The sequence below is a fragment of the Cajanus cajan genome, chromosome 11 (genome assembly GCF_000230855.2).
Source record: "Cajanus cajan strain Asha chromosome 11, NIPB_CcT2T_4, whole genome shotgun sequence".
Taxonomy (NCBI): Eukaryota; Viridiplantae; Streptophyta; class Magnoliopsida; order Fabales; family Fabaceae; genus Cajanus; species Cajanus cajan.
The window spans coordinates 29,832,411-29,855,370 of record NC_138527.1 but is presented as its reverse complement, the minus strand read 5'-3'; the positions used below and the strand labels follow the sequence as shown (position 1 = coordinate 29,855,370).

The 22,960-nt window shown below is 34.5% G+C and overlaps 1 protein-coding gene across 3 annotated transcripts; it reads right to left on the bottom strand.

Annotated features, from left to right (window-relative positions):
• Positions 1 to 345: 345 nt before the first annotated feature.
• Positions 346 to 21,808, bottom strand: ALA3 (aminophospholipid ATPase 3). Of its 3 annotated transcripts, XM_083066627.1 has the most exons (27): positions 21,588 to 21,806; positions 20,073 to 20,138; positions 19,302 to 19,363; positions 18,580 to 18,661; positions 17,983 to 18,093; positions 17,147 to 17,224; positions 16,958 to 17,054; positions 14,632 to 14,738; positions 14,344 to 14,409; positions 11,410 to 11,531; positions 11,146 to 11,236; positions 10,967 to 11,044; positions 10,768 to 10,884; positions 9,759 to 9,905; positions 9,577 to 9,681; positions 8,157 to 8,299; positions 7,199 to 7,300; positions 7,060 to 7,123; positions 6,760 to 6,972; positions 3,752 to 3,917; positions 3,562 to 3,641; positions 3,231 to 3,470; positions 2,826 to 3,047; positions 2,578 to 2,745; positions 2,011 to 2,373; positions 1,816 to 1,922; positions 346 to 940 (listed from the first exon to the last, which is right to left on the bottom strand). In XM_083066627.1, the coding sequence occupies exons 1-27, from the start codon at positions 21,705 to 21,707 to the stop codon at positions 637 to 639; spliced, it is 3,621 nt and encodes a 1,206-aa protein (XP_082922753.1). In that variant the 5' UTR covers positions 21,708 to 21,806; the 3' UTR covers positions 346 to 636. The 3 variants fall into 3 exon arrangements, with proteins under 3 accessions (XP_082922753.1, XP_082922754.1, XP_082922755.1); XM_083066628.1 differs by lacking the exon at positions 21,588 to 21,806 and having other exon boundaries at positions 19,302 to 19,358; XM_083066629.1 differs by lacking the exon at positions 1,816 to 1,922 and having other exon boundaries at positions 740 to 940; positions 21,588 to 21,808.
• Between the last annotated feature and the right edge of the window lie 1,152 nt (positions 21,809 to 22,960).

Here is a 22,960-nt window from a genome sequence, read left to right as displayed (position 1 = left end):
ACCAGGCACGATATTGTTGTGTGACCACTACAAAATGAAAAGTTTTCTGAACATTCAACTCTTCGTGGATTGACTTCAATCTGATTCTGATAGTCTGCATATTATCCAGAACAAAAATAATAAAGCCTTGTTTAGATAAACTTCTCTGCTTATAGAGAAAAAAAGTAAAATAAAATATTTTTCTGCAAGTTAAAATTAACTTAATGTATAAATTAAAACTAATTTTAGAGAAGTTAAATGAATGAGCTTTTACAAATTGTATTAAGCATGAGCTACTTTTTCTACAAATGTTTATGGAGAAAATTATCTAAATAAGGCCTAAATCTAATACAAATTAAAGATGAATAAAGTATTAATTGCAACTAAATTTAAGAAAACTGGCTAACCACTAAAAATTGTGGAATATACATCTGCAACAATCCTGGAAAACCTGCGCACTTCCCTAAAAAGAAACAATTGACAAAGAGGGAAGAATGACAAGATATACCTAAATGAAAACTACCAAATACCAATAGTTAATATGCCACATGCTAATTTTACAAATCTCCTAGGGCTGGCTCTCAAAAGAAAAACCAAAGCTTAAGTAAATGTACAATCATCCTACTCCACATTACTTTATCTTTGGTTTGTACAAAATTACTTTTTCTGTCCATTCTTTGGCCGGGATCTCATGCTAGCTCGCCTTGCAACATCCCATGCCTTTTGTGGAGCATATACACCAAGCTGTGCAGCAAAAAATGACTCATAACCAGGTGAATCAAAAGCAAACCCGGTGTGCTTTGATATCTCACGTGGGAGTTGAGATATGGCATGGCTCCTAGCCTCAGCTGGAGTAAGCTGGTTTCCTATCTCTAGAAGTTGTGTCCTGCTGGTGTCATCAATCTCATTATGCATTTCTTGAATAACTTGATAGTCGTAGGGGAAGAACCATCTCTGAACCCTGTAACCAGAAGAAGTAATAAACTGAATAAAGGCAAAAGCCCTGTAATAGGAACAGAAACAGAGACTCCTTTTGACACAAGATTTTCAATTAGTTGTCATGTGTGGGTCACATCCATAAAATAAATTGATTATGGTGCCAAAGTGAAATACTGATTTCTGTGAGAGATCATAATCTAGGAATGATTTTAAACATCCAGAGTTAAGAACTGATTGGTTCTCGAAAGTTGAAACTTGAAACCAAGACCTTTTAGCTTTTTTGATAGGTTGTATCGGGGTCCTGGAGATGAAAATCAGAAAAGAGAATTGAAAAAGACGGGAAGAATAGGGAAAACAAAAACCCAGAGAGATCTGAAAATCAAAGAAAGAATTGAAGAATAGAGAGAGACTACCCCAAGGGTTCCTCCTTCCTTAACCTCCCAACTTGGTGAGGTTGGGAGGTTAGGACTTGGAAACTTTAAATGTATGAACAAACGGAAGTTGAGTTTGGTAATTGATTAGTCCAGAATGAACTTCAATTATAGTGTGTACCCTATTTAACTGCCCAACTGACAGCCTGTAGTTTACTAACTAACTAACTAACCCACCACCAAACTCAACTTCCGTTTGTTCATAAATTAAGTTTCCAAGTCCTAACCTCCCAACCTCACCAGGTTGGGTCCTAACAGGTTGACTACCAAAACATGACTCACTTAGATATTTTAATAGAAGGCTTCATATAACTGTGAATGAAAATTTTCCATGCAAAAGTGATTTAGCTTTGCGTATCTTGGTCTATTGTTCTGTAACTAGATTCATGCAGCCCAGCAGCATAATGATATCTCCATCAATAACAAGCATAGACAGAATCATGAGTTCTTCAAATTTAAACCTTACCCTTGGTATACAAAGTCACCAAAAAGTGCCACAATAGGAACGAGAACTAATGTGAGGTAGAAATATAATGTACTCATCAGGACATATATGACGAAATACAGATTCTCCTGGAGGTAAATATAATTGAACATAAGTTAAAAGTTTTTCTAAGGGTACGAAGTACCAAAGTATATTTTGTGATGGAGAGAATTTCACCTGTCGATCATAAGGAGTGCTGATCCCAGAATATATAAAGACAAAAATAAACCATGCTATTATACTTCCACCAACACTAAGATAGTGCCATCTTGTGATTGAATTACAAATCATAAGAAGTCGCAAGTTAACGGTTACTACAACACATGTGAAGGCCATTGTACTGACATCCCAGAGTCCAAATATCTTTCCTGCTGAATTTTTAGCACTTAAACTTGAAGAACTCACAAAATAGAAGAATATAAGTGACTGGTAGACCGAAAAAAAGGCCCATATAGCCACAACTCTCCATTTGAAAAAGACATTTCTTATTCCCTCCCTGTATAATTCAGGATACTTCTTGGATAGATATGCACTGACATCCTTGCAAAGATACAAAGAAATAATCAAAAAAACATAATCATCTAAAATACAAGTCAACAACTATCGTAACTAGTGTACCAAAAAGAAAATCAGTGCAAGCAAATGGTAAGGGCTCTGTAGAAAAAAAAACAAAAAAAACAAAACTCCACCCACCACCCCTAAAAAAACAAATGCAATCCCATATGATTGGAGAGAATGTGATACCTTATCAAATAGTCCAACGATGATGACAGGAAGTGCAGTGAAGATAACATTATATAATGACTGAAACCAATCATCATAGAATCTTTGGCCAGAAAACCCAGTTTGAAAGGTAAACCAAAACTGAGTAAGAGTGAATGTGAGGTTCTTGTAAAAGAAGTATGTCACAACCTGTAATAACCAATTTTTAAGGATACCTCCAAAAACAAAAAACTACAGAAACAATTGTATAGTTTGCAAAAACATGACACCTTGCATATTCGAAGATATGACCACCGACCATGAACCAGAAGTAGATCCGCAAGATAACGAAACTGTGCAATGGCAAAATCACTAGCCATCACAGCTTGCATCCCTTCCAACCCACTTATGCCAATACCAACATGAGCAGCTTGAATCATGCTAACATCATTGGCTCCATCACCAATGCTAAGTGTTATTTTCTGTGCCCCCTTTTTAACCAAACTTGTGACCTGCAAGCATAGTTATAAGCCAAACAACCCCAACATCATTCACCAGGCAAGAAACTCAAGCACTCCTAAATAGGCCAAAAATTGATTCAAAATTAGCTTTTTTAGCATACAACCTCTTACAGTATCAACAAGAATAAAAAGGTTGGCAGAAATAATGTTATTTCCTTTGTGCCTTGGTTTTACCTGTGCTTTCTGTAAAGGAGAGACTCGGCAGCAAACAACAGCATGGCAGTTCATGCTCAAATTCAGTAGCATGACTCTCAAACTAGGATCCAATGCATACATGAGACATTTTCCATCAATTACAAGTGCTAATTTTGGTCCAGATAGAGAGATAAAATAGCTCTGTGCTTCTTCGAGGCATTTCTTCAGTTCTTTCTTCACTTCTTCTTTAATAAATCGTGCAATTTCTACTTGGTCCCCCTGAACAAATTACATGACCAAAGAATTATAACACTCAGAAATATAAGGAAAATTACATTAGCAAAACATAGAAACTAAAAATTGAGCTTACCCTGTCTTCAACTTCTCTAATCACGTCAGTTTCTGAACTGATAATAAATTGCTTCATCTCATTGTTTATTAAATTGCATGCTGCAGGAAGAGGGTAGGAAACAGAAATATAAAATGAGCAATGACTAAATTTTTTCAGGCATGAAGTTATCAACATGCAGAAAAACTGGCTCCTCTCAAAGTAGACTCACCATAGGCAATATTAACTGCTGTTTCAACCTTGTCCCCTGTAAGCACCCAAATTTTAATGCCGGCTCTTTGAAGAGTCTCTATGCAGGCTGGTACTCCCTCTTGAAGCTTATCTTCTATGGCAGTGCTACCAATCAAAACAAGATCATTTTCTATAAGTTCTGCCACCTACATTATTTCCAAAGGTATCAGTGTAAGAATACAATATTTCATATTTAGTGAAATTCAATTGTAATAAACTGACATTTCTGCACCAATAGTTTATTATTTAGTGCATATCTTTTGACTGGATTATTGACAAAAATCACAAGATCATGTATAGTTTCTTTCGATATGCAGTTCAAGAAAGGAAACCATTAGAATGAAATTGCAAAGCGAAGTAGATAGCTGAAACTAACAAGAACTGCACAGTTGGTTTATTTTGGATCTTTATCTCATGTTCCACCCTCTGGATGTGGCATGCTATCCAGTTAACAATGAGATTAATAAACTTCTATCAGTTAGAAAACTGATACAAGTATGGATGTTAAAAACAGGATAAGCTGCATCTTTTTTACTTACATGTTTTTCTGATGTAATTCTTAAGGTTTCTAATTGTTATGATTGTATTCTTATGTAAATTTTAGGGAATCGAACAGAAATTACAAGACTCGTTAAAGTGGAAAAAGTGCTGAAGAACTTCCTTGACAAAAGCACATGGCTAACTCATGCCCAATTGATAGAAATATGTTTAATGTACGCATGGATCCAAGTTTCAGAATGATGCTGATGGGCATGATTTTGAATTGTCATGCTGTTTAAACCAGCTGAAACAGCACAGCCATTTCTTTCTAATCTTTAGACTGCATCATTCCAGCAAGGCTTGGTTTGGTTGCAAAGATCAGTAAACCACCATACTTGTTTCTTTCTAATCGCTAGACCCAGTTAGAAGGTTTAACCTTTTATTCGTGGTTTATTTAAGGTTAAAAGTTAAAATATCTTTCACAAAAAAATTAAATGCAAAGCCTAAAGAATTGTCATATCAGCTATGCAAAATCCCACTAATTTTAAAGACAAAACTTAGATGAAGTTTGTCAGGTTCCTGTAATGCTTTCTAATAAATAAATAAAAAAAATGCGAATTACTTTTGTATCTCAGCTGTGAAGCTTAAAAAGGAGGATGAGATAACTAATACACGTAATGTTTTCATCAAAACAAGCACCTATGGAACTCTATGTTTTTTCATATTTGTAATTGTATTGTATCCCCTATTTAGTATTACCAGTCAAATTAGAGAGGAAATTTCTTCCACGGTTCAAAATTTATTAACCCATCCAATCCAGTTCAAAAATTTCTCTAAAATGCAAGTAATAATAAACATTAAACAGTCCTTTATAAGAGCAGAACATTTGGTACCAGACTTCAATTTATCCTTCTTAATACATTAAGATGTAATATCAAGAAGCCACTACAAAATTCAGAAGTCGTATTAGCAACTTTAACCAGCCAACACTAGTAGCTGACACAGTGTTATCAAAAAACGGTTATGGCGGCGCCATAACGGGGCCATAACGGCGTAGCGGCGGCGGCCGCAATCCTTTATGGCGGTTTAGGGTGAAAATGGCGGGGTTCCGCCATTTTGGAGATGGCGGCCGTTACGGCGGGTTTGGCGTGGCGGTCCGTGGCGGACATGGCGCCATTTTTGGGCCATTTTTTTTTTTGTTTTTCGTTTTGGCCCTTTTTTTTTGTTTTGGGCCCTTTTTTTTATTTTCTGGTTTGGACCCGGGTTTGTTTTCCGGGTTGGGCACCCAACAGATGAAATAGGGCATTAGAAACCCTAAATCACTTACAGTCCCTTTCGTGCAAACCTCCCCCCCCCCCCGCAACTGCTCCGACTCCCACGCCGCATCTGCCACCATCGCCGACGACGCAACCGCCACCGACGCCGACGACTCAACCGCCGCTGTCGCCTCCGACGCAGCTGCCACCGTTGCAGCCTCCGACGCAGCCGCCACCATCACGTAAGAACTAAGAAGTCTCTTCTCCTCCGCTTGCATCACTGTCGCGCCACCATAACCTCCGCCACCACCGCAGCTGCCTCCGCGCACGCCACCCTAGCCTCCCCGCGAGCCACCACCACCTCTGCCGTCACCTCTGCACGCCACCCACCGTGACCTCCGACAAGATTTTCTTCCTCCTCCTTTGAGTTTTGCCATCACAACTGCCACCGCATCCGACAATCCGACAATGTGAGGGGAGGCAGAGGATTGTTGCTTTGTTTTAGGATTAAACAAAATAGTTTTAGGAATGACAATTGTGTTTTGCTATTTTTTAACATTGTTGCTTTGTTTTGATAGCTATTTTTGTTGGTTAGGGGTTTATGTTTCTCTATGATGACTATCAATAGATTATAAATGCCATGAATTTTAGATTGTTATATGGTTGGTTTTAATATGTGACTGTGTTTGTTATTTTTCTACTTTTGCATCATATTATATATATATATATATATATTTTATTTTTTTTTGTCTGCCATGATGTCCGCCATAGACCGCCATGGCAATATGGCACTTAAAGGTCCTTGCCGCCATCCGCCGTATAACCTTATTGATAACCTTGAGCTGACACAACAAGCATTTGAACACTGATGCTTCCTTTCCGAATTGCCTTCTTTTGGATTATGAATCAATCCCTAAAATGTAAGGATCAGATTCATAAGTACTAACTTATTTTCTTGGGTCAACTTTTAACAAAAATATTAGAAAGGCTGTTTCCTAAAATCTTTTATAGCTTGATTAGTTTCCTTAATTTAGATCTGTTTCTGAAATTAAGGAGCTTCAATGGCAAACCTGTTGCCATGTTTTCTCTCCTATGTATTTCTCTATTTTTATGAAAAATTGAAATATAGAGGGAGAAAAAAGAAAAAACTCTCCCAATATAACAAATTATATTAGGAAAAATATTGGACAAGCAATGCAAACTAGCTATGTAAATATTCACTTAAAAGATACCAATATAGAATATAATGTACCTCATCTAACTTTTTTTCACGATCATGTAGAGAAGATTTGGCTTGGACGAACTTCCCATTCCAGCTTTCATAAACATCAGGATGTAATTCTTTGTAGGCCAGGCATAATGTCCGGAGACCAGCAGACCCAAATTGCTCCAAGTGTTCCCTAGTCACTTTTTTTATATCATTATAGCCATCAGCTAACCTCTCATATATTACATTATCAGCACCCTGCAAAAAGCAAGTTCCTTGGAAAATATTATCTTCTTGGTCAAAGTGATGCGATATCAATTTTGTGTAGATTCGTGAAATTATTACCTTGCAGTACAATACAAGCCTCCCATCTGGATAACGACACACAACAGACTGGCGCTTCCTTGTACTGTTAAGGAACAAATATTACAAGTGTTGTCCATGACCTTGAAACTAAGTATCGGAAAGGGGGATACAAGGTTACCTGTTAAACTCAAGCACATTCAAAATCTCATATGATACATCTTGAATTTTACCCATCTTCTCAACATGAGATTCACGAATATATATCATTGTAGGAGTGCGTCTGGCAACGAATAATGTTGATTAGGATCAACTCAAACTACAATTAACTCAACCTATTAGCTCTTTTAACAAACTGGTAGCACAAGAAATTGATTTCTAATTAAGAAAACCAATCACTTAACTGAGTATCACAGCTCATTTCATTCAAATGCCTTTGATAGATTTGACTAGTGATAGAAGAAGATTCAGAAAGAAAAGAAAGAATGATGTATTATTTCAGTATTGAGCCCTTGCTGGTCAACATTAGCTAGAAGAACAAAAAAAAGTGATACAAGGCAATTCCGAGAGTGTCTATCTCTCCCAAGATTATTCCACTTTCTTTTTCTACCCCTATTTCTATAATTATCTCCTATTTATACAAAGTAACTGTCCCTAACAGAACAACTACCAGTTAGTTAATATAATAACTAACTGTCCCCCCTTTGTCTCCTAACATAGACCCTCTTAACTAAGGGTCCCCTATCAGTCTTGAATGATGAATAATTTGATTGTAAAAATAATTAAACTTGCTGACATTTCTGCACAGCTGCACCTGGGAAGATGGATTCTAAATCCAAGCATTCCTAATTTATCCACACTTAACAATATCGTACACTTGTGGTAACATATCAAAGGGATAATCAGGAAGCATGCAAACCAATTATTCATGGCACAGCAGTCAAGACAAATTAGAGAAAGAAAATTTAATATCATTTCTCTTACACCATCAATTAAAAGGTGGAAACTAAAAATGAAACATCACTAGTTGCATTGAAGATGGGATTACCCATAAAAGTCTGATATGATTGTGTGCAGCAGTAAGACAAAGTGACACGACAGTTGTGAAGAAAATTAGAACATAATCAAGAAGTCTAAACCTGAAAAAGAAAAAACCAAAGTTCTTCGCAGCAATAACCAAAGCAGCCTCATCAGGTGATGCAGCTTGATATTTGATCTTCTCAGGGGTCTCTTCGCCCTCAGGAAGCACAGTATGGCATATAGCAAGACATCTGAAGAATTCCTATATAGAAAATTAAACGAACTTTACTTTGTTATATAATAAACTAAATCATAGAACAAAGTGGGAAACTAAATAATCATAATTGCTTCACTCTACCAAGTAGCTTAGATACATAGTAACTTGGGAAATAGAGTTAGAATTATTATCTTAATTATTTGTATCTTGTACATTGCATTCTGTGTTTATTAAATTTGTAATCATGTATGTATAAATCCTTTTGCCTAAGTGCTTCTTACATAAACATTTCAGAAATATTCTCTCATATTTTTCTGTTCCTAGTCTGAAGTGCCAATATTGGATCTATTGAATTCACAGTATAAGTATTGAAGAAAACAGCTAAAGTGCTCATCTAAAAAAGCAGGCTTTAGCAAAAGAGAAACACGTGTTAAACAACATGAATAAACTTTTTCCAGTAACTAAATAATTTATAGAATTCTGGATGGCCAACTGATCTAGGCTATGTTAACTTGTAAAGTGTAATTAGACTTTACAAATGAATAGAATACCTGATTATTGACACCCATAAAATTTCTGTACAAGTAACAATCTAGCATCCTATAATAAACTAGCATACGAGTTTTTTTTTTTTTTCAGCGTAAATCATATGATAAGAAATTGGAGAATACCAGCACCTAAAATAAAAGTAAAAACTAAAAAGTAATTAATGAAAGCAAAAACATTTACTATTATAGTGAAAACACAAAAAAATCATTTAACAATTGTTCTTTGAAGTAATTGGGAGCACTTAATAGAGTGTATTTAATGTTCAACCAATGCCCTTAGCGAAGACCCAAAGAAATTTCCATGTAGAAAAGTCAGAGAGAACATACAGTGCTTTACGAAAACATTCACAAAGACATTACACACCAATAAGAAACAGAACCACATAAATGCTGGCATCAAGAATATAATATGAAGTTATTAAAATCTCAAATGCCTACATCCAGACACAAAATTCTAAGAACATGCAGATTTCTAAGCATGCAGACCAATCATACAAGTCTTGCATTGAACTCAAACACGTAGTGAGAGTTTAGAATCTAGCTAGTTTTAAGATACATACGAACCAAGCACCATACATATGAACCAAGCACGTTTTATGACATAATAAGGGGAAAGAAAGGATATAGCCAAAAAACCATCGAGTACATAGATGATAGATATCTAAGATAAAGATATTTTTTACTCAGTAAGAATCAAATTTATGAAACATAAAAAACAAGCTAGATTGAAATCCCAAAGAGACTGTTGCCAATTATTCAAGAAAAATTATATACCTTGCAGCTATCAGGATTCGGCTCATTCCTCCAAGCTCCTCTCATAAGCCTAGCATCATCAAAATTAAAGCCCCTCTCTCGCAATGCATTGAGTGATATATTTTCCTGAAGAGAAAGGAATATTTTTTTCAATAATCACCTGCTCAGTGCTCACTACTTCCATTCAATGAAATCTGTATTACCTCAAACTTTAAGCCACTACGCTCTGTTATTCCCTTCTCAATTTCAGTCAATCCCTTTCCATAAACTTCTCCTCCAATTGAACACTTAAAGAACTCCATTAAGTTTCTTGTCAGAGTGCCAGTTTTGTCTGAGAAGATGTATTCCACCTATTCAAATCAGTGAGTAAAACTGCATAATGCTACTCAGCAATGAGACAAAAGATAATACACACAGGCACTTGTAAACTGATAGAGATTTCAAAAGCATGTTCCAGAAATATACTATTTTTGCAAAATCTTTAATAGAACACTACTTACTTGGTGGTAAACGATTAATTCTGGAAAATAATCTTCTTTTTCTTTTCAAAATCTCTCAAAAAAGCCAAGATAAATGACAATTACTTCTCCAAATTAAGTTCAACCAAACATGCACTAAATATTAGCTTTATTTATATTTAAAAAATATGCAAATTGAAATGGAAAGTGGAGGAAAAGGAGAGGAAAAAACAGAAAGACAAAAGCATAACTATTCCAAACAGGAAGAGTAGGAAAAAAGTGGAAAAGATTCTTTATTTAAAAGCTACTGCAATCATGAGCATAAAGGCTAACAGGGTGAAATATTTATTTTCTCACTAATCAAGATTTTAGATTGCTTTTGTAGTTTTGTTAAGTAGGTTTTGAAAGGGTAATAGGGTATCAATATCAGGCATATTTAGGGGGCATTTCTTTGTTATTTCAAAAAGATAAATCTTTGAGAAAGTTAACTAGTTATGGGCAAGTTGTGCTTCAATTTGCAGAGATGTGACTGTTTATTATATAAAACAACTATTTGCTATTGGTTTATGAGAAGGTTCCCTAAGGGATGCTCATAGTAGGCCTCACAGGAGGGGAAGGGAATGGAAAAAGGTATAATGTGCATTGCAGGGATTTGAACCCCCACAGAATCCTTGCATTGCATGTCCCACATCTCTACCAACTGAGCTGTCTCAATTGTTTCTCTGTCTAGAAAACAAAATTGGCAGCATCTTACCTGCCCAAGTTCTTCATTCAGATTTGAAGTTCTGGCCAACGCTGGGGTATTAGTCTCATAATGGTACATGTGCAAGTCCTTGTTGATAAACTGAGTGGACTGAATAAATTTAATCATCTGGTACAAAAACCATAAATTAAATTTCCCCTTTATCAAGACAATGGCATTTCTAGAGTATATGAATGGCTGAGACACAAACCTCTACTGATACATAAAGTGAAATGGGGATGATTGTGGAATACAAAGTGATTAGGGTAAACATAGTGAGAAGGAAAACCTAAAAAACATGGTAAGCAGAAACATTATATACAATAACAAGTCTAGAGGAAAAGAAAGAAAAGAAATGACTATTCATCTTGATAGAGAAATATATAGTACAATAAATCTGTTTCTTGGGTTGAACTGTTCTGAGCCCTCCTCTGATGATTCAAGATGTAAATAGAAATACTTCTTGTTTACAAAGATAGCACTGTTACATACACAAATCCAAGAACATTAATAACAACAAAAAATATAATGCAGATTGTAAATAAATCTAGCCCAATCCCCTTCCCAGTAGTTTGCTCAGACAAGATACCACAAAATTCTTCAGTAATAGAGAAGGAACCATGCCAGGCAAACTAATTGTTTTTACTCACTCACCTGCCAACAGCTCCAATGAAACACATCATAAAGAGAGTCACAAATAGAGCAAGTATGAGCTTGTCAAGCTTCCTCTCCAGTGTACTTCTTTTGGAAGGAACATTCATAGCATTCATCATCACCTGCAATATATTCCAAATGTCTGTAAAGCAGTATCCGTGAACAATCACAGAAGGAAAACGGATGTAACTGTTGAATAAACACACTAGATTATGAATAAACAATAGAAATAATCTCGTTTTTAGGCCATATTTGAGTACAAACATCAACAAACACAGGGTTTCCCCCTGACAAGGGGTTTTCTCCTTCGTAACACTAAAAACAACAATCTGATACCCTTAATTGCCTTCAACAAGTCTGTCACATAATCTATATATAACTATAATTGTCAGACCATAAGAAACAACTGCCTAATCCAAAATTAATTCAAAAATAACTTCCTAATAAAGAATTAAAACTTCCTAAATCAGATATGGCCAACCAACTATAAAAAATTCCTGAAGGAAAGATCATACAAATGGGACAGCAGTCACTCAACACCACCAAATGACAAGAACACTAAAACATAATCCACAGGTGGTGGTCACAATTTTTGGGTACCATTGCCATAAACCAGCAAATCGATGCACATACATCAAAACAACCATGAAGGAAGAGAATTTTAAGTTGTTTTCTTTTCACACACACCCTTCAGCCAAAATGATATTGACTTGGAATATGAGGAAAAGTGAATATCATTTCCTGATGATTCAAAGAGTACAACAAGGTTCACTATTTATACAGCTTTGATCATAAAAGCTATGCTAGCATTATGGACATCAAATCAAACATAATTACTACAAATAAGAAAACTTCAACCAAGCAATCCCAATGAAGGAATAAATATAATTAAATTAGTACAAAAATAAATAAATATTGCACATGAATCATATTTTACACATGTTGCAACACTTCATCTGATCAGTAGCACCAGAATCAATAATCCAAAGATCCTCGCAGAGTACCAAAGACAATAAAAGATAAGAAACTAGGATTTTTCCTAGTTGTGGCCTTAGAACAATTGTCAAATGGCTAATTCAATAAATCCAAGATACAGAGCAGAAGGTCATTAGCATTCAAAGGGTGCAAGATTAGGCTAAGAATTAACCTTGGGACTCTTTTCCTCCCCAATAACAACACCTACAAGATGAACAATTATGTTTTAGAAAAGGAAACAGCTTTCATGGTCATGAAAAGGAACAACACCCTACAACATGAAGAGGATGTGCCAACTAGTGCTTATAAAAACTGGATTGGACCGGGAACCGGTGCCAAAAACTGGAATGGTTTGTTCATTAGACCGGTTATGCAGTTGAACCAGATCAAACCAGCTGGTTTCCACGAAAAACTTGTAAACCAGTCCAGTTTCCAAATTTTTTTAAAAAAAACCTTTTCTTTTCAGAAAATTTTTTAAGAAGTGTTCAGACTTTTTTAAAAGTTGCATTTTGAAATGTTGATAACTTGGACATAAATTTTGAATGTTGATGCTATTTATATTTTAATTTTTGGACTTATTTATAGAGTTGTGTCATTGACTTGAATTTAATTAATTGTTTATGAATTTTGTCATTATGAGCTTCATATTTATGAACTTTATCATTATGCATTTTAATTTAATTCTTACTTTGAATATTGAGTACTTTATAAAGACAATGTTTTTAAATTTGAAGTATGAAATTGTGTTATTATGCCTTATGATTTTAAATTTGAAGTTAGTATGCCAATAATTTTATTCTTAATGTATGGAATATTAGGGGTGTGCAAAAAATCCAAATTGATCCGAACCGATCCATAACCGATCCGATCCATATTGAAAAATCCGATCCATTTTGAAAAAAAATCCGAACCGAACCACTTTATAAAACCGGTTCAGTTATCCGATCCATTTTTACAAAGTGGATCGGTTCGGTTCGGTTTGGTTTTTTAAAAAAACCGATCCATATATGAGTAAAAAGTGGATAACTGCACCGCACCGAACCGATCCAATTTAAAAAAAACCGATCCATATTTTAAGAAAACCAAACCGATCCACTTTATAAAATGGATCGGTTAACCGATCCACTTTTATAAAACGGTTCGGTTCGGTTTGGATCGGTTTTTTGAAAAAACCGATCCATGAACACCCCTATGGAATATCTTAAATTATGTTAATTATATTATTATTTTATTTTTTAATATAGACCAATCTAATAAGTGAGCATCTAGTTTAACCATTAAACCATCAAACTGCTATCTAGACCAGTTTGATTTTTATAACATTGGTGCCAATGAATACAATGGTGGCAGTGGCAATGCTGCCAATGCATGAGGATGTCACTGGTCCGAGAGGCCACAAGAGACAGCAGTGACTTGTAGCATAATTTAAGGCATCAAATAGGGCTCCAATGGCAGCAATGAAGGCTTCCAAAGTTGACCACAATGAAGGCAACTAGGGGTTAAATGTAGCAATGTAGGCAGCAAGGGTTTGAGCATGAAAGTAAAACCCCCCAAGAATAGGAGCTCTGACCAACATGGACTTTGAATAATAGGAAAAGTTATTTTTTTGGTTTATTGATGATTTCAAGAGTTCTGTAAGGATCGCTATTTATACAGCTTTGATCATAAGGAAGAAATAAATCTAATTAAATCTATACAAAAAAAAATACTACACATGTTACAACATAAACATTCGGTATTATACCATATTTAGAAACATGAAATGCTAATTACAATTATGATAACACCATACAAGTGAACAACAATAGCAAATGGTCCTAAGTTACACATTTCAGGCTTCAATACATCACTGCAATTACATGTTCGATATTTTTACTATCTTTTGTCTAAATTCTAGAGGAGGGGCTACAATAATGATAGAGGTATCAATGTAATTAAGCATCATTTCATTATACAAACCTTTGTTTCATGTCCTGTAAAAATAACAACCCCAACAACATACTCTGTATTCCTGAGACTGCATCCCTGAAATAGCATGAAACTTCAACATGTCAACACGACTTTGGTTTCATAACAAGGAGTAGAAAAACTATATTGGCCAATGAAAAAAGCAATAAATGATGGTTAAAATGAAATGCAACAAAGAAAATGAAAGTCATAAATCCTACCAATTGTAACAACTATGACTATTTATGGAAGATCACAGAGAGCTCATAACAAACAATGAGTGAGAAAAACGTAACATACTCGCAACAGAAGTTGGTTTGGACTGACAGGAAGTATTTGGTTTTGAATTGAAAGATTTCCAGTGAAGGTATACAATGAATTGTTTGGTTGTTCGCACTGAATTTCACCTGCAAGTAGTTAAAAAAAACTACAGGTCATTCATAATTTAGGTGTGGGGCAAGCGAGTATCCAAAAATCATTGCAAAAATTCTTGAGAATTGACAGCCCTCAATCAAATAATGATCGTTACCAACAGACTTCGAAATAATCTTGCTAAAGAAAATAAAAGGGTGGCCATTTTTAAAAGCCATATGAAGTTCCACAGACAATAACAATTCAGGAGTTTCTAAAAATGTAGGAAAAGATAACCAGAATAATATTAATAAACAAGACAATATATAAATAGAAGGAGAAAAACTAGGATTTTGGCAGAACGGATGCTCAGCTAATGGGCAGGGAAGACAACATGGGAGAAAATTTCTAGAACACTAGGAACTTAGCAACAGAATAGTGACAGGATTAGCTCCCTGATGATGGTATGCTATGATAACAGGCTGAAATAGAATATTCGAGTGAAACTTGAGTCCCTTTGCTAAACACTGATCCTTTTATAGTATGATGATGATGGTGATCAATCAAGGAGCTAATTAGGAGCAAATCAGTAGCTAATGTAAATATCAATCACTAGCTAACAATCAACAATCATCATAACTACAATTGACTGTATGATAATATGTTAAACATAAATGTTAATATTTTTAAATAATACTAATATACCAATGGTTTCTATTTATAAATGTTAATTTATTTACACCTATTATAAAGCGGATACCGTGGTATGTAACCATTTTTTGTCTCCACTTTTTAGCGGACCATTTTATCCTTCGGGTGTTAAAAAAAGATAATTTCTCATCCTCTTTAAATAATCACTCACAATCATCTAATATCCTGTATGTATAATTGTTAGAAGTACGAAGTGTCTCGACCCCTCTAGTATTTTTAACATGAATGTAGTCAAGCATATCCTTTGCTATTTGAAAGAATCCTTACAATGTGGCTTGCAATTTCTTCTAGCCTCTTTGCATCAGCCCTTGACCCTCGAGGCCTTTTGTGATGTTGACTGAGCAGCTGACCCTGATAATCGTCGCTCCACTTTGAGGGCAGGCGGGGTGCTATTTATTTTGGTCCAAATTTAATATCTTGGTGATCTCGCAAGCAGAAAGTTGTTGCTTGCTCCAGCCCTAATGCTGAATACTGCAGTCTTTCTTAAGTGACAAGCCACTGCAGATCCATTTGGGTCCAAACTCTGTTGAACGAATTAGGTGTTTCTCACTCTTCCTATGGTTTTTTGTGATAACCAAAGTGCTGTATCTCTGGCTCATAATCCAGTTTTCATGCTCTCACCAAGAACATGGAGATTGATCTGTATTTTGTTTGTGAAAAAGTGTTTGCCAAGCAGTTACTGGTGTTGCACATTCATGCTCAAGACCAATGGGCAGACTCTCTTTAAATCTTACCAAGCCTTCCTACTTGGTTTCCGTATCTTCATCCAAGCTCAGTGTGTTCGACCCCACTGCTGCTGCCTGTACCCCTGAGCTTGTGAGTGGGTGTATGAGTGTATTATTCCATCATCACCTCAGCTGTCAAGAGACAGCGGTCAACAGCTAGCCTAGACTCAACTATTGTAATCTCTAGCTTGCTATGTAAGCTAGCTAGTTAATTTTTGTTCTGTTAGGTAGTTAGGTTAACTTGTGTATAAATACATCTCTTGTAACAGAGCTCTGTACCAATACATTTTTTTAATAAAATTCAGAATTTCTCTTTAACTTTTCTCTCAAATTCTCAATCTATTAATTGGAAAACATCACTAAGCCCCTATGAGGCCCTAGGATCTCATACATGTGTGACAAACTGGATGCACACAATCTATATTACAAGCTTGAGGAACTGTGTTGATTATGTGCTGACTATAGTTGATACATTATGTAATTCATGTTATTGATTCTTTTTGTACTCAGGTGAAAACCATATTATAGGAAAGATTGCAGCATTTTTGGAAATTTGTATCATCTCTCCTAGATTTAGGTGATTTCTTTCTGTTTTTCATTGTTTCTTGTGTCTATGCAAAAATGTACCTCATCCCTCAATCAATCAGTAATTTACAATATTACTCAGTTTTGTATTATTAAGTATAATATTTAAAGCCAATGCTTCATGGAAAAAACTGAGTTGAGAATTTGCTTATAACTTGAATAACAAATTAAATGTAAATTGTAGGATCACAACACATATAAAGAAGGTTGATGGCACTCAAGAATCATAGGTCAATCAATAAAAAAAATTAAACCTTTAAATTCAGATGCCTTCTCTGGAGTCAGGTAATCCCAAGTCTTCTCCAATGCTTTCCTAATCTTCAAATTGGTTTCACCATCCAAATTAGCAGTCTACCACCCAAAAATCTGAATTAATAAACCGCAGTAACTGCTAAAGAATGTCAAGACCACTCATTTTTTCAAATTGAAATGAATGAATGAACCTCAATGTAGCAGACACCATCTACATTCGTACTAGCCAGGAAAAGCAGATCTGCAGGGAAGAATCCATCTTGCTCAACCTGCAACAAAGAACAAAGTTGCACTTACAGCAAGTATCTGCATCATGAATTGAAACAGCCACAATGAAACCATCACAAGCAGTTCAAGAAAACAAATTTCAGAGGTCCCCAGATTACACACATCTACAAACCATACCAAACTAACAAGTACAATTAAAAACTCAGATTCGCAAAAAATAATTGTTTAACATGAGAAGAATAAGTTGATTTCCCCAGTTGGTTTTCTTAAGAGCGATAAAAAAGATAAGTCTGAAAGAATGTTTCAGCTCAGAAGGAAAAATGTTTCATAAAAAATAACTTCTATTCACTCAGAAACAGTCACTTTGATATACAAATAAAATATTGCATAAGTGTATATGAGCAAGATTTCCAACCACATTGCTCTATGGACTCTATCGATACTGCTGCAATCACATTCAAGCAAGAACAGAAAGGATAGATGAGACATAGGACACCATTCTTATTCATATTTAATCACACAAAACTGGAAAAACCATTGTTATCTACCAACAGGTTAAAGATGATACAAAGGAATTACTCCTAAATGTATTAAGGTAATGAGAACTTTATTAAATGTAGAAGGACAAATAGCATTATTTTGAACATGTGACTGTGAAGGAAGATTGCAGCCTAAATACATGATAATCAACATAAAATTTGAAATCATACAACCTATTTCCATCATAAAGAGACCCATGTAAGCACCAGGTCGAAATGTAAATTTGTCAAAATTAAATATTGAAATATAACATACTCACCTTGACAACATCACCAACTTGCAACTTTTTCCAGGGTATAGACACCCACTTTTGATCTTGCAAAACATGTATTGTATTATTGTTTACAGACATGTCATTTTGAAAACGCTTCTGTTTTACACAATTTAAGCAATAAATAAATAATAAGAATAGGCACAGTACAACTGCCATAAACAAATATAACAAGGTGAACAATATACAATTAAGGATGCCTTCATATATATTCAAGAAATGAGTTCATAACCACATTATTTTTTATGCATAAAAAAAATAAAATCATTAAGAGCTGGAACAACATGGAATGTCAGGGATACTATGTGAAGAAAAAGAGAAAATAAAACAACAAAGAAATATAAATATAAAAAAATCAGCAAAGCTGTCCAATCTCTCTACATCTGTTAAGGATAACCTTTAATCTTTGACAAACTTCCAACTAAACTGCATATTAAAATGCTTTTTTTGCATGATCATGTATCAAAATATAAGATCCATAATTTGAATTTCAAGAGAAAAAAAAAACAAGATGATGACAGCTCAATCCCCTTGCCCCAGAAGACTGGAGAGTAAATGTATAAGGAGAGTAAATAGCATTCTCACCCAGTCCTCAAAAGCTTCCTTTATGAGAGAGAGGAGAAGCACCAGAGACAGAGGAATCACATTAGTTATTGGAGAGAGGGGGCTACAACATCAGAAAATATGTAATTACTAATTAGGTTTATTCAACTTTTATACAATAATTAGACTTATTCTGACTCATGTAAAGTTACAAATTACAAATTTACTGAAAAAATACATATGAACAGCACAAGCAGATCAAGTACACATTGACACCTTCACAACAATTAAATCAAAACAAGTAGACAATTGCAAAGCATAAAGCAAGTCCAAGATAACAAAAAATGCAGTAACAAAATGAATGATATAAAGGACAGATAATTATAAACTCAATGTGCAAGATACAGTCAGAATAAATAAAATGCAAAAAAGTCGTTAAGTTCAACTTGACGTGAAAGAAGGCTTCATAAAGATCATTTTGCTTTGTAGAACTGTAGCTGAATTAATAATTTGCCAACTAGAATACTGAGCAGCCATGTAGTAATAAAACTGAAAAAGAAAATAGAAAAAAAGACCAAATCAAATATGAAGTATGTATATGATAAAGCCATTGATGCCAGCTGTACTGGGATCAAGAAAGCCCAAGTTTAAGGGGAAAATGTCTAAAGTGTTTCCGTTACCCTCCAGTCAGTGTGCTCTTTTCTCACAACTAAGCTTGTGAGTAGCACAACAATCTTTCAGCTACGAGCTTAACCAGTACATACCTGATTGGTGTGGTTGACAAAATTGAGATTGCAAGAAAGTAGAGATTAGCAACCCGCCTGAACTGTAGCATAAACAAGAATTTTTTTCTTCAGTTAAGTAAAGGCATTGGTAAGTTGGTAACAGACTAAGCTCCATGGCTCATCATATACAGATATGATTAACCTTCAATAAGCAATAAATTTATTTTTAAGACAAAAAGAAGTGATAAATTAACTTCGGTACATATTGCCAGAACTTAACATATATCAAAACAAGACACAGAAGCCATTTTCTTTGTGCATAAATAAATTAAAATTTCTACTTGACTACAACATCATTTTGCAATTTGCAACAAATACTGAAGGAAGAATGCTAATTTAAGAGCAACGAATTATATAAAGGGATGGTAAAACATATATAGTCAGCATTTTCCACAGGCCAAAAACAATCACTTAACCCAAAAAATGATACTCTTTCACTAAGTTGGTATCCTTAAGGCACACATCTACTTAGAACCAACCAAACTATTTAATGTGTTTAAAAATTTTAAAATAATAATAATGAAAATTGTCAAAAGGGCTAAAATATATGAAATCATCATAAAGAAAAAAGGTGTGCCATTTGCAAGAGTAGACATTTTGTACTTTGAAAATCTGGTGAGGAATATAGCTTCCGAACAGTGCAACATTCATATATTATAATTGCATACAAAGCTTGTATTGTTTTGATAAAATGGAAATCAAATGCATCTCACGTACTCTCAAGAATAAAAAAGTTTACAAGTAACTCACCTGTTCAAACAATCCTTTTGGCAGAAAAGTGAAGAAGTTGTACTTTGTAGTCGATATTGAATTCCCCTGATATAATGAATATTAACTTGCTAAAATTTTCAAATCAAGGTATGTGAAATATACAATATAATATTACATATGAAGCAGAAATATCCAATTCCTTGAAGTTGAGAACAGAATATTAATTAAGTTATTCAAAGGTGTGCATACTATATTAAAAACATAAAAGAAAAAATTGACTTGATATAACTAGTCAACAGCAAACAAGACTACATGACAATCACTTGACTGCAGCTCAACTGGCACCTGGTTAAAGTCGAGTATAAGAAGGCCATTTATAACTGAACTTTTTTTTTATTTTACAAATGTCTAACCCATCAAAACAGATTCCGACAATACTTTAATGATGTTCTTTGATCCAAGATAGCATGAAAGGTTCAAAAAGGTAGAAATCTTATTACACTCTCTTGGAAAATGAGAATTTAATCAGCAATTGGGTACACATTTTATTCTTTCACAAGATCCTAACATCTCACGTACCAATTTGCTACTATTAATCTGAGTTTAAAATTTCCAATAAAACATATGAATGCACACTCCACAATAAACACCTTGTTTGTTATACAGTGTTCACATGTTTATTCTAGCTCTGCCCACCTTTTGAATAATTCCATACATTTTATTTTTAATTCATTATTTAATTATGGCTCCAATTCCAACCTCATAAAGGAAAAGAAGGAAGACATAATCAAGCAATCGTAGGTTTTTTTCCTTTCCATCTTGTTGCAACTTGCAATGTAACAACAAAAGTGAATCCGTCCATATCCATCTCCGTCTCTTTATTTAAACGAAACAGTATGCCTTAGGCAATTCCTATGCACTGTGTTAGTTTATAATTATATCCCTTCAAATGACAAGTTCAGTGAAACAGCAAAATATGAAAACTAAAAAAAAACAATGTGTTCAGTTTCTATAAATCGTGCTAGGTAGTATGAGATGTAATAAAAGTCAACAAAATTACTATATATGAAAATATACTATAAAAAAATACTAAAAGTTGATTTAACAGTGCAAAATGAACTTGTCTAATTCACATACATAATGGCCTTTCATTAGCATTAATAACATAGCTCCACGGCTAGAATCTTAAACTCAAGTAGCTCTAGTTTCCACACTCAACGAGATCGCACAATTTCAAATTAAACGTATCCTTAAGCGCGAACTGCTGAAAAGTGAAATCGAAGTAAAGAATCTCTAGTAATTATACTTCCGTCAACAAGTAAAGAATCTATAATAAAGAGTATTCGTATTGCTTCACGATTTCCAACGAAGCGCGAACTACTGAAGAGTGAAAACGAAGTTACTCGAGTTCCTAAAACTAAAATCCAAAACAGAATAAAAAAAATAAAAAAGAAACAGCGGATAAAATATCTAGAGCTCAAAACGGTACGGTGGAGCAACGATAACGGAATCGGAGAATCTGGAAACAGCATGAGTCGAAACTCGAAAGCGAACCTTGAAGCGAACGGGAAGATTGGCTTGGCGATCGTTGCAGAAGATGGTGCGGTGACCAGGAGCTTGAGGCTGGACTCGGCCGAGTCGAATCGTCCGCGACGAAGGAACTCGCTCGCTCATTGTGTTACTGTAATCGATTTCACAATGAACTAAGACGACGGTTGAGAGTGCGTTCAACGTTCTCTTTTGTTCTTCTCGTGTGTCCACTGAAATATTTGGTTTCCACTTTTACCCTCTTTGGTTTTCCTTCGCGTTTGTGCTGATTCTCCTTTTTGGCGCTTCGTGAACATGGAGCGTGCATGACACGCACACCCTCCCACATTTAAAATTACATTTATTTAGAAAAAACATAAATGACATGCGATATAAGTGTTTATTTAAATTCCTGTTCCTGTCCCGCAAATTTAAACTGTCACTGTCCTTATTTTTTATATTTGTTAAAAGTAAAATTTGGGTATTTATTCTTGTTTATGATAGAGTTTAGGTTTTCTCGCCTTTTCTATCCTTGTTTTTATTTTTTTTTAAAATAAATATGAATAAAATTAAAAAAATAAAAGAAAAGTAAAATAATATAAATTTTTATATATAAATATTTTTAATTTTATTTTATATATATATAAATAATTTTTTAATTATATTATTAAGCAGAACAGAGATGGGAAAGTATTAATATTCTCGTTCATGTCTCCGTCCTCGATTTTATTAATCAAAGAAAATTTAAATTTAAGAAACACAAATTTTTTCCATCCTGATCGAAGCGAGTTCGGAAGGGTATCCACAGGACAGATTATATATATATATATATATATATATATAGCATTTTTTATTGCAAGTAAGATATGGAATGGAGTGGGACCAAGTACCCATGTAAAGGACGCGAGAGGAAAGAGCGTGGAAAATGGTTGCTAAGCAAAGTGTATTAATGAATGCAATTGTTGTTTAAACATAATGTTGTGTTATGTTATGATGTGACGTTTTTATTATGGAATAATAAGTTAATATTAATACTCTCGAGTCTTAATAGAATATGGTCGTTCACGACTTTGGCTGCGGATGAATGGTGTTGTGTGGGGGCAGTTGAAAAATATGAAGGGACAAATATTGTTCGTTTCGGTTTTATTGAGGCTGTTCCCATTCGTAACAGCCACTGTCAAGCCAAATAATAATACTTTTGCTTCTAGCATTTATTTTATTCATTACTTTTTTTTTTCTTAAAATAAAACAGTTTAAGTGAGTTAGACTTTATCAACGTCAAGACAGATAAAACTTATAGAATGGTTTTTTCAAGCTTTGATATCATATTTGATATCTAGAGAGAAAGAGAAGGTAAAAAACAGAAAGAAATTGTATTATTGAAAATCTTAAGAAGATTG